Here is a 12825-nt window from a genome sequence, read left to right as displayed (position 1 = left end):
GAATGGCTGTGATGTCCCCAGCAGGAAGCCACGGCAGACACGCCCCCTTCATGTGTCTCTATGGGATACATGGAGGGTGTGTGTCGGCCGCCACATCATGCAGGAACGCTGCCTTCCAGCATACTGCCGCTGCCCTGTACAGGAGATTATGGGGGGCCCCAACGGTCAGACCGACCCCCCCCGCCCCGCGATCTATAACTTATCCACTAGGTGATAAGTTATATTGCACTACAGTACTCCTTTAAATAATAATGTATTTTACTAGGTTTGTATTGTATATCTTTAGAATAGGCTGCACTGTAGTATTGATCCTAATATCGCTACACTTCCTCTATTCCATTTTATACTGTGATGATTTCATTCAATAAGCTGTGAAACAGAAGACATAAATATAATGCAACAAATATTACAAACTATTAGGAAATGCTAAGTAACAAATTAGTCCATAGACTAGATATTACCTTGACATGGAAATAATTATAATAAGGGGGGCATTTATCATTGTTTTGGTGTGTTTTGACTGGTTTTCTGGCTAGAAAGGCTGTGTGCCTTATTTATGATTATTTTAATGCTATTTATTGGAGGGGGTGTGGCTTGGTGTGCACAGATGATATATTTATTGCATTTCTGAAATTATAAATTAAATAAATATATTGTAAACATTCTATATATATATATATATATAGAGAGAGAGAGAGAGAGAGAGAGAGAGAGAGAGAGAGAGAGAGAAATTTGTCATATATAGAAATGTATCATATAGATTTTCTCTCTCTCTCTATCTCTCTCTCTCTCTCTCTCTCTCTTTCTCTCTCTCTCTCTCTCTCTCTCTCTCTCTCTCTCTCTCTCTATATATATATATATATATATATATATTTCCCTGTGTTGTAATTTTTTGTATTCCTGTTCCATGCTCTCTTTTATCTTTGTTCCTGTCCTGTCATCACTGCTACATTCAGCAGCCAAGACGACAACTCTTTTATGATGTCTGCATCTTCTGCCAGAAATAAAGCAACTATGTAAAGCCATTGCATTAGTGACCTTGACCTGGTCCCGAGTAGTGATGAGTGGCATAGGCCATATTCGAATTCGCAATATTTCACGAATATATGGACGAATATTCGTCCTATATTAGCGAATTTCGCATATTCATTCACTTTGTTCATGCAAAATTCGTAATGAAATGCACATGCGCGATTTTATCTTTCAATTAACTACTTTCCTATTGGTTGCTAGGGATGTTGCTAACCTATGACAGCTGTATTTGCATCCTTCTCATTGGCCCACAAGCTAAAAGAAGGGATCAGTGTCCTCTGGAAGTGCCAATATTCGCATATTCACCTTCTTTGGACCACAAGCTGGAAGCAGGGAGGGATGATCATTTTTATTTACACAGTAATAGAAACATAGAATCTGTTGGCAAATAAGAACCATCTGCCCCATCTAGTCTGCCCAATATTCTGAATACTATGAATAGTCCCTGACCCTATCTTATATATAGGATAGCCTTATGTCTATCTCATGCATGCTTAAACTCCTTCACTGTATTTGCAGCGACCACTTCTGCAGGAAGGCTATTCCATGCATCCACTACTCTCTCAGTAAAGTAATACTTCCTGATATTACTTTTAAACCTTTGCCCCTCTAATATAAAACTATGTCCTCTTGTGGTAGTTTTTCTTCTTTTAAATATGCTCTCCTCCTTTACCATGTTGATTCCCTTTATGTATCATATCCCCTCTGTCTCTTCTTTCTTCTATACATGTTAAGGTCCTTTAACCTTTCCTGGTAAGTTTTATCCTGCAATCCATGTACTAGTTTAGTAGCTCTTCTTTGAACTCTCTCTAGAGTATCTATATCCTTCTGGAGATATGGCCTCCAGTACTGCGCACAATACTCCAATTGAGGTCTCACCAGTGTTCTGTACAGCGGCATGAGCACTTCTCTCTTTCTACTGCTTATACCTCTCCCTATACATCCAAGCATTCTGCTAGCGTTTCCTGCTGCTCTATTACATTGTCTTCCTACCTTTAAGTCTTCTGAAATAATTACTCCTAAATCCCTCTCCTCAGATACTGAGGTCAGGGCTGTGTCAAATAATCTATATTCTGCCTGAGGGTTTTTACACCCCAGGTGTACAGTGACCCCCCGACTTATGATGGCCCCGGCATATGATCATTTCAACATATGATGGCCTCTCAGAGCCCATCGTATGTTGAAGGCAGCATCAACATATGATGCTGCTGTGTGTCGGGGCCATCGTACAAACAGCTATCTGACAGCGCTGACAACTTCAGTAACTGACAGATATTTGTTTAATGTGCCCCGTTCTGCCTCCTGTTACTCACATGCTGTCCTGCTAACTCACGCAGGCTTCCACTGTGAGCTCTGTGTAAGCCCCGCCCCCCCCAGTGCCGCCATAGCCAATAGCCTGCAGCATCTTGCTGCAGGCATCCAATGAGCTGCTGGTTGCCCTCCCCTTCCTTTCCTATAGAGCTGTAGTCGGCAGGATCGTAATGGAGGGCATTCTGTCCCCCCTGAAGGTATTTAAAGAACTGTACAGTACTGTATGCAATGTCACACATCACATACAACACATATACACACAATACACCCCATACATCAATGTTTCCCTATCAGTGTGCCTCCAGCTGTTGCAAAACTATAACTCCCAGCAGACAATGGCTGTACATGCATGCTGGGAGTTGTAGTTGTGCAACAGCTGGAGGCACCCTGGTTTGTTAAACACTCCCCATACACTCCACATACAATGGTCATCCCAGAACCAATTAGCAGTTTCCCATAGAGATATGTATTCAACATACAATGGTTCTGAGGCCCCAGAACCAATTACCATTTTTACATAGACATATGTACTCGACATATGATGTTTTCAACATATGATGGTTCTCCTGGAACCAATTAATATCATATGTTGAGGGACCACTGTATTATCTTGCACTTATCCACATTAAATTTCAGTTGCCAGAGTTCTGACCATTCTTCTAGTTTGCCTAAATCCTTTTCCATTTGGCGGATCCCTCCAGGAACATCAACCCTGTTACATATCTTTGTGTCATCAGCAAAAATACATACCTTACCATCGAGACCTTCTGTAATATCGCTAATGAAGATATTAAAGAATATTGGTCCCAGTACAGATCCCTGAGGTATCCCATTGGTGACAAGACCTTGCTCTGAATATTCTCCATTGACTACAACCCTCTGTTGTCTGTTACTCAGCCACTGCCTAATCCACTCAACAATATTGGAGTCCAAGCTCAATGACTGTAGTTTATTGATAAGTCTTCTATGTGGGACAGTGTCAAAAGCCTTACTAAAATCTAGATATGCGATGTCTACTGCTCCTCCGCCATCTATTATTTTAGTCACCCAGTCAAAAAAATCAATAAAATTTGTTTGACATGATCTTCCTGAAGTAAACCCATGTTGTTTTTCATCTTGCAATCCATGGGATTTTAGATGTTCCACAATCCTATACTTTAGTAGGGTTTCCATTAATTTCCCCACTATTGATGTCAGACTAACTGGCCTGTAGTTGCTCGATTCCTCCTTACTACCTTTCTTGTGAATGGGCACAACATTTGCTAATTTCCAATCTTCCGGGACGGCTCCTGTTAACATTGATTGGTTAAATAAATCTGTTAACGGTTTTGCTAGCTCACCACTAAACTCTTTTAATCATTTTGGGTGTATCCCATCAGGCCCCTGTGATTTGTCTTCACTTTAGAAAGCAAACGTAGAACCTCTTCCTCTGTAAAGACACATGCATCAAACGATTCCTTAGTTTTCCTCTCTAATGGAGATCCTTTTTCTTCTGTAAAAACTGAACAGAAGTATTCATTAAGGCAGTCGGCAACCCCCTTATTCTCTTCTACATACCTTCCTTCCTTTGTTTTTAATTTAGTTATTCCTTGTTTTGATTTCCTTTTTTCATTTATATATCTGAAGAATGTCTTATCCCCTTTTTTCACAGACTGAGCTAGTTTTTCTTCTGCCTGTGCTTTAGAAGTTCTTATAACTTGCTTGGCCTCTTTCTGTCTAGTCTTGTAGATTTCCCTATCTTCATTGCTCTGGGTTGTTTTATAATTACTAAATGCTAGTTTTTTATTTTTTATGATTTTGGCCACTTCTGCTGAGTACCACAGTGGTCTTTTCCTTTTTCTGCTTTTACTGACAAGTCTAGTGCAATTTTCTGTTGCCTTCAATAAAGCTTCTTTTAAGCAGTCCCATTTCTCCTGAACTCCATGTAATTTGTCCCAGTCTGATAGGGACTCATTTATGAATAATCTCATTTTTGAAAAGTCTGTTTTTCTAAAATCTAAAACTTTTGTTTTTGTGTGGTGTGACTCCTTCACTGTTCTTGTATTAAACCACACTGATTGGTGATCACTAGATCCCAAGCTTTCGCCAACAATAACATCATATACCAAATCCCCATTTGTGAATACCAAATCCAAAATGGCCTCCTTCCACGCTAGCTCCTCAACCACTTGTTGTAGAGATAATCCCAGTAGGGAATTTAGAATATCTGTACTCCTGGCAGAACTTGCTATTTTGGTTTTCCAGTTTATATCCGGAAGATTGAAGTCTCCCATAATGATAACTTCTCCTTTCATTGTCATTTTAGATATTTCTTCAACTAGTAGATCATCTACTTCTTTAACTTGGCCAGGAGGTCTATATATCACATCTACACGAGTTACTGCATGATGGCCAAACTGCAACGTAACCCAAACAGACTCTGTGGTTGCCTCACTAACTTGTATTAGGTTAGATTTTATGCTATCTTTCACATATAGGGCCACTCCTCCTCCTTTCTTGCCTTCTCTGTCTCTTCTGTATAAAGAATACCCTGGTATGGATATGTCCCAGTCATTACTTTCATTAAACCATGTCTCAGTAACAGCCACTAAATCTACATTCTCAGATGCCATTATTGACCAAGTTCATTGATTTTATTACCTAGACTGCGGGCATTTGTAGACAGGACTCTGAGCTTGTCATTTCTTAACCTCTGGGCTACTGACATGTTCTGGCATTATTTCGGGGGGCAATTGGACTCATGGATTTTCACTCTTTTGCCCCCCCTTCCTAGTTTAAATACTCCTTAGCAAATTCTTGGAATTGTTCACTGAGTACATTTGTTCCTTTGAGAGAAAGATGCAAATCTTTTTTGTACAGTTCCTTTCTATTCCAAGTAGAGCTATCATGAGACACAAAGCCAAATCCTTGCTTTTGACACCATTTACTAAGCCATAAGTTGAACTCTTTAATGTGCCTCTGCCTATCATGCTGAACGTTATGCACAGGCAGAACTTCAGAAAATGAAACAGTGGATGCACAATCCTGTACATCATTACCAAGTGTGATAAAAGATTCCTTCACCTCTGAAACTTCATTGCAAGCCAGATCATTTGTCCCTAGATGGACAAGAACATCAACTTCCCCTTCCTGCTTTGCTTGCTTAACAATATGAACATCATTGTGATGTACCCAGTACACATCAATGTGATGTGTACTGTGAAAAAAAAAACCAAAAAAACGAATATTCATCACAATAAATATATTTCGCTATATTCTAAATATTCGCAAAATCGCGAAGTGCCAATATTCGCTATTCGAATATTCGCGCTCAACACTAGCCCCAAGTTTAGGTGCCCATACACAATAGTGAAAAATCTGTGGAACCCACCAACTTTGGTAAAAGGTCTTCAAAACATAGGTCCACAGTAGAAGAGAATGCAGGAATCAGCTGGTTCCAATATATGTGTGTGTGTTCAGACACTCAGTATCTTGCTGCACACATTGCTATGCATTAGAGTGGTGCTTTGCTTCAAAGTGTTAGACATCCAAACAGGCAACAGCAAGAAAGAAAGTTTCTGCACTCACCAGGTACATACACATAACAAGGTGTGGAGGACACAGATGAGGGCTGTTTCACTGCACAATGGTGCTTCAAACTGGGCCAGTTAAAGCTCCATTGTGCAGTTAAACGGCCCTCACCCGCATCCTCTTGACCTTGCTATATGTATGTTTTCCTGAATAAAGAATATGACAGACTTTTGAATACCTGGTGAGTGCAGCAACTTTCTTCTTTGCTATTGCATCTTTAAATCATAGGTCAGTCTCTGAAGAATCAACAGTTCGTCAGTATATCAATTTATCTACTTCTAATAAAAGATATATCCCCTGTGTATGTAGTTAATTCATTTGGGCTATTATTTGGCATTTAAAGATGTTACAAACATGGGTAATCACATGACTTCTCTCAATATTCCAGGTCTAATATACTGTATATCCCAATAGGGTTACACTTACCTTCCATTGCTGGTTCAGGGTGGATTTTTTCAAGCTTTCTTTGAGAACACCAGGGCACACTCTTTCTTTTCTCTTTCGCAGATATGTCTGACATATGTGTGAGCCATTTGTCTCCATGTTCATGCAGAAAGAGTGGATTGATGATAAAGAGGGCGCCATTTTCTGATGTGACCTGTATAGAGCAGAACTGCTGTTCCTGTTTTTTGCTCTGTGTCAGATCCAGTTTCATGCTCTATAGCGTAAAATCCTCTATGTAATTCATGCACATTGGCAAGACTCCTGAAATTGAGTAAACAATAATACTTAGAAAAGTATTTGCTGCTAAGAACTAAATACAACATTTGATAGTTGTTAAAAGCAAGCCAAACATATAAAATTGACTTTTTATTTTTCAGCCAAGTGTCAAGGAGGTGGAGCTAGCTACTCAAGTGATACAGCCTGACAATCCCCCTAGCTTGCCCTCTTCTCCCAGCCCTTTCTTCACTGATGTGTGTGGCTCTATACGTCAGTCATGGAGAGGCTAGAAGGTGTGGGCAAGCAAGGAGCCATGCTAGGCTGTAACAATTGAATAGAGATAACATATAGATATGTCCACAGATGTAAAAAATAATGAAAAAAGCTTCCATGAGGTGTACTTTTACAATGACTGTTTGACAGATATAAATAGGTTATATATAGAAACATGTGATGAGAGAGGGCACTTTTAAATCCAACAAAAAAACATTTTTTTAAAATATATCCCTCAGTACCTAATCCTGACCATGTACATCTAATTTTTGTGTCTAGCACCCTTATTTTTTTTATTACACTTTTAATTTAGCTCACTAGTCTGAATTCCTCTCAAAGGCAGGGGGCGTGGCCTCATTGTGCAGGTCTCCGCCCCCTCCCTCAGTATGCTTTCTGCTCACATCTCCCCTAGCATTAGCAAAACTACAACTCCCAGCTTGTCCTCACTGACAGTAGCGGGACACAAGCTGACAGTGGGAGGATTTTTCCTCCAGCTGTGAGCACTGCACTCACAGCTGTCAATCAAGGAAGTGTGTCCATGACATAGGTGATGACGCATAGACACAGCAGGACTAGTATGTGTCCAAGCAGGCAGGGGGGCACTTGTTTGACTGGATTTTTCAGTATGAAATACTGAAAATGTTCTAATGAAAGCAATTGGTTTTTAATGCTTTACAACATAGCAAAAGTTTTTGTATCTGACAGTGTCCATTTCCAGTTAGTGAACTTGAGGATCCAGAGCGAAACCAGCATCTTAACCACTGGACAATATTTATTTATTACTTCTCTTTTTCAAGCTAGTTTAAGGAAGTACTAAATCACATATTAAACAGGCAATAATGTACTATATGGAGGTCATTTATCATTGTCTTTAGAGCTTATTTTTTGCTTATAATCGGAACTAATTTTTTTGTGACTTTACACAGTAAACAAAAAAGCTACAAACGATCTTGCAAAAGTCAATTTCAGTTTTCAACTTGCAACGGTAATGGAGTTATCAAGTGTGAATGTTAAGCAAAAAGTCGCAAATCCCTCCAAAACACAGCAAATCTATATCAGCCAAGACCTGGCTTACAAAACTACTTTTGGAAAGCATGTTTAACTGGTTGCCTCCAATCCAGCCTCCAGTGAATCACCCTGAAGCTTGTGCCCACCGCCCATTAGTTTCCCGCCAGGAGCCATGATCGGTCCGTACCGATTGATCAATCACAGCTCCTTGTGGGGAATATGAAATCACGGCACTGTGATTTCATATTCCCTGCCATGTGCCGTGATTTCATTTTCCCCTCCGGGAGCCAGCACCAACGGACCAATCGTGAGGCGCCAATGGCAGCCATGGAAACCAGAGGTCTTACAATGGACTCCATTGTCATTTGACAATGACCTCCATTGTCATGGCTACAGAAGTCGATCAGACTCTACTTGAGGCAAAGAAGGATCAGCTGTACTATGCCTGTCAGTGTAACTCTAACAGGAAAAGGCATAATACCATGCAGAACAAGTACTGCACTATATAAGTCGTGTATAAAAAATGTTTCAATTTTTTTGTGGAACTATGACTTTTTATGTAGAAGACTCACAAAGGAGAGGAGGAATCCTACAAAATGTGATTTAATGTTTTTTTGCTTACGTGCGCCAAATTTATCAACCACCCTGCAATAAAATGATAAACATGTCACACCTAAGCAAAACCAAAGCAAAAATAAATAGCTTTACAACACACTTTCTAAAGACACACAATGATAAGTGTCCCATATATATTATTATTTAGTGTAAAAAAAGAAAGTTTTTGTTATTTTTGCATTATACTCCTTGAAGAGAAAAAAACCTGTAGATGAACTGTTGCAATGGAGTTACTTACCACAAGCATTATTTCAAAATAAAGTATTTACTTTTCCAGAAGTGATATTGTGATGTCACTTAAGAACTCTGCTAATTCTCATTAATCATATAGGAAGTGCTACCTTTTGACATATGAGGTTTTACACTCTTGACACATGGCAGAGGATATAACGTGTTTCCCTGATGATATGTAGTTACATAATATGGTTGTTAGAAAGACATAAGTCTATCAAGTTTATCCAAAGGAGAGAGGATTCAGGAGTGGAAAGTCTTTTGATTCCTATTAATTCAGAGGACAACAAAAAAGAAATAAAACATATGGTATGAGCCTTTTTCCCTAAAAGGGGAATATACCGTATTTTTCGCCATATAAGACGCTCCGGCATATAAGACGCACCCAATTTTAAAGGAGGAAAATCTAGAAAAAAAGATTCTGAACCAAATGCTGTAGTAAAATATTTTATATCAGTATAGTTCCCCCACAATAGTTGGCAGTATAGTTCCCCCCCACAATGGTTGGCAGTATAGTTCCCCCACAATGGTTGGCAGTATAGTTCCCCCACAATAGTTGGCAGTATAGTTCCCCCACAATGGTTGGCAGTATAGTTCCCCCACAATGGTTGGCAGTATAGTTCCCCCACAATGGTAGGCAGCTCCTCCCCCCTCCCCCCCCCACAATGGTTGGCAGTATAGTTCCCCCACAATGGTTGGCAGTATAGTTCCCCCACAATGGTTGGCAGTATAGTTTCCCCACAATAGTTGGCAGTATATTTCCCCCACAATGGTAGGCGCTGGCAGCTCCCCCCCACAATAGTTGGCAGTATAGTTCCCCCACAATGGTAGGCAGCTCCCCCCCCCTCCACAATGGTTGGCAGTATAGTCCCCCCACAATAGTTGGCAGTATAGTTCCCCCACAATGGTAGGCAGCTCCTCCCCCCCCCACAATGGTTGTCAGTATAGTCCCCCCACAATAGTTGGCAGTATAGTCCCCCCACAATGGTAGGCAGCTCCTCCCCCCCCCCAATAGTTGGCAGTATTGTTCCCCCACAATGGTAGGCAGCGCCCCCCCCCCCCCCACAGACATACAGCTTCCAGCCATATACAGTGTACGGCTGGAGGCTGTATGTCTGTGTGCTGCCCCCACAGTGTTCCGGTCACTGCTCCTCTGGCCCGGTGTCACAATCTACTGCTATGGCCTAGGGACCATAGCAGTAGGTGCCGGGACCGGAGGAGCGGTGACCGGAACGCTGAAGATTACACACCGCCGGTGCATTGCCGTAGAATGAGATTTGCCATAGAATGAGATGGTCCGCCTCCATCACATCCTATTGGCTCACTCTAGTCACGTGACATATTTAAACATCACGCATCGATGCGCACAGCACTGTCAGTTTGGCTATCACAGGGAGAGGATCTCCTCTCCCTGTGATAGCTGAACGGAGCTCTCATGGCCTCTGTGGGCCGACAGAAGTTCACACATGTACGCAGCTCATACGGCTGGCTCATATACATTTACTGTTGATCCACAGCGCTATCGGGATCCCGATGCCCGATGGCGCTGTCATCAGTGTGCGTCCCCGCGAGCGCCCCACGGTCGCAGCTCTACTCCCCGTCCCCCGCAGCTCTACTCCCCGACCTCCGCAGCTCTACTCCCCGTCCCCTGTTAACACTCAGGGAGCGATCCACAGTGCTATGGGGATTCCTATGCCCGATGGCGCTGTCATCAGTGTGCGTCCCCGCGAGCGCCCCACGGCCGCAGCTCTACTCCCCGTCCCCCGCAGCTCTACTCCCCGTCCCCCGCAGCTCTACTCCCCGTCCTCCGCAGCTCTACTCCCCATCCCCTGTTAACACTCAGGGAGCGATCCACAGTGCTATGGGGATTCCTATGCCCGATGGCGCTGTCATCAGTGTGCGTCCCCGCGAGCGCCCGACGCCCGCAGCTCTACTCCCCGTCCCCCGTAGCTCTACTCCCCGTCCCGTTAACGCTCAGGGAGCGGGGAACTGAAAGTAGAGCATCGGGCGCAGGTAAAGTAGTACTGCGCATGCGCAGCACTACGCAAATAACTTAACCTGCGCCCGATGCTCTACTTTCTGTTCCCCGCTCCCTGAGCGTTAACGGGACGGGGAGTAGAGCTACGGGGGACAGGGAATAGAGCTGCGGGGGACGGGGAGTAGAGCGTGGGGCGCTCGCGGGGACGCACACTGATGACAGCGCCATCGGGCATCGGGATCCCGATAGCGCTGTGGATCAACAGTAAATGTATATGAGGCAGCCGTATGAGCTGCGTAAATGTGTGAACTTCTGTCGGGCCACAGAGGCCATGAGAGCTCCGTACAGCTTCAGCTATCACAGGGTGAGGAGTTCCTCTCCCTGTGATAGCCAAACTGACACTGCTGTGCGCATCGATGTGTGACGTTTAAATATGTCACGTGACAAGAGTGAGCCAATAGGATGTGATGGAGGCGGACCATCTCATTCTCTGGCAAATCTCATTCTACGGCAATGCACCAGTCCGGGCATGCTGGGAGTTGTAGTTTCAGAACAGCTGGAGGCACCCTGGTTTTTAGTATACAGTTATTAGTAATTCACTTGCCCGGCGCCCGGAACTGTATGTTCCAGGCGTAGGGCAATAAACATAGCCGGTGTGAGGTGAAAAATTCACCGGCGGTCATGAGGCTGCTGCGGATGGGGAGCGGGTAGTCAGCGCTGTACCGCCTCTGTACTTACCGCTGACTTCCCGCTCTCGCCCGCAGCAGCCTCGGGCGTATATTCGCCGTGTAAGACGCACCAACTTTTCCCCCCACGATTTGGGGAAGAAAAAGTGCGTCTTATACGGCAAAAAATACGGTACATCCTTTCTGACCAGGGCCGTAGGTACTATCAGGCAGCCAATGGTTTATGCCTATGGCAGCAATATGGAATGGGCAGCATCTGCAACAAGATCTGCATGTAATGTATGTAGTTTTTCTGTGTACTAATGGGCTATATTCTGCCCGACTGCCTAGGGCAGCACAAGCTGTTAATACAGTCCTGTTTGTGACACTAAGTAGAATAAACCTGCATTTAAAAATGAGAATTCTACACATTGATGTTATATTGTTTTAAGAATTCATTTTGCTGCTTAGCTTGGCAATATTTGGCAGTCCCTAAATCATGAATAAAGTGCTAGCTGTGCACTCCAGTCATTCTGGGGATTAATGGGCGTCCCAGTGGTCAGACCCTCCCACTTATCAGCCAGCTGTCCCCTCTTCTGTGGATTGGGGACAACTTTAATTGTGGGATACAGTGCTTAGGTAATTCTACCATGTAATTACATAAATACTGCAATTCACTTCACAAGGAATAACACTATACATTGATAAAAAAAAAAATACTAAAAACCCTTTACAAGGGGTATTCCGAGTTGTTGTTTGTAAGTGGAAACATAAAAAAAAACATATACACTTACCATCCTCCCTCCTGGCCACTGTTCTCCTGGAGCTGTCCCGCCTCAGCAGTTGATTGGCTTAGCAGTTAGTGCACACGCCAATGGGATCAACTCTGGGACAAAGGCATGGCAGGACTTAGGAAGGTAAGTCTTTGTTTTATTCCCCCTTCCCCGGGCTAAGTACATTTAAACAGAAAAATGAAAATGAAAAAATAAAAAATAAACTACTGTGTTGAGAACAAATGATTTGGTATTATGTTAGTTGAATAAAAGTTAAAGGGGTTATCCAGGAATTTTATATATATCAACTGGCTCCAGAAAGTTAAAGAGATTTGCTAATTACTTCTAATAAAAAATCTTAATCCTTTAGTACATATGAGCTGCTGAAGTTGAGTTGTTCTTTTCTGTCTAAGTGCTCTCTGATGACACCTGTCTCGGGAAATGTCCAGAATAGAAGCAAATCCCCATAGCAAACCTCTTCTACTCTGTGCAGTTCCCGAGACAAGCAGAGATGTCAGCAGAGAGCACTGTTGCCAGACAGAAAAGAACAACTCAACTTCAGCAGCTGATAATTATTGGAAGGATTAAGATTTTTTTATAGAAGTAATTTACAAATCTGTTTAACTTTCTAGAGTCAGTCAGTCTATACCCCATTAAACTAAAGGTTCTTCTTCTGGCATGGTATGACAAAATATCTGAAGAAGCACAC

General features: G+C 42.6%; 1 protein-coding gene across 2 annotated transcripts in view; it reads right to left on the bottom strand.

Annotated features, from left to right (window-relative positions):
• Positions 1-12825, bottom strand: part of LOC130356531 (ras and Rab interactor 3-like) — a 100902-nt gene that overhangs the window by 62987 nt on the left and 25090 nt on the right. For both annotated transcript variants that reach the window (XM_056558210.1, XM_056558211.1), the window contains one exon: positions 6340-6618. In XM_056558210.1, the coding sequence (XP_056414185.1) occupies positions 6340-6568 (229 nt within the window). In that variant the 5' untranslated portion in view covers positions 6569-6618. The remainder of the gene's footprint in view (positions 1-6339; positions 6619-12825) is intronic.

Source organism: Hyla sarda, chromosome 2 (genome assembly GCF_029499605.1).
Source record: "Hyla sarda isolate aHylSar1 chromosome 2, aHylSar1.hap1, whole genome shotgun sequence".
Classification (NCBI taxonomy): domain Eukaryota; kingdom Metazoa; phylum Chordata; class Amphibia; order Anura; family Hylidae; genus Hyla; species Hyla sarda.
The sequence above is the reverse complement of the archived record's forward strand: the minus strand, read 5'-3'. Positions and strand labels throughout refer to the sequence as shown.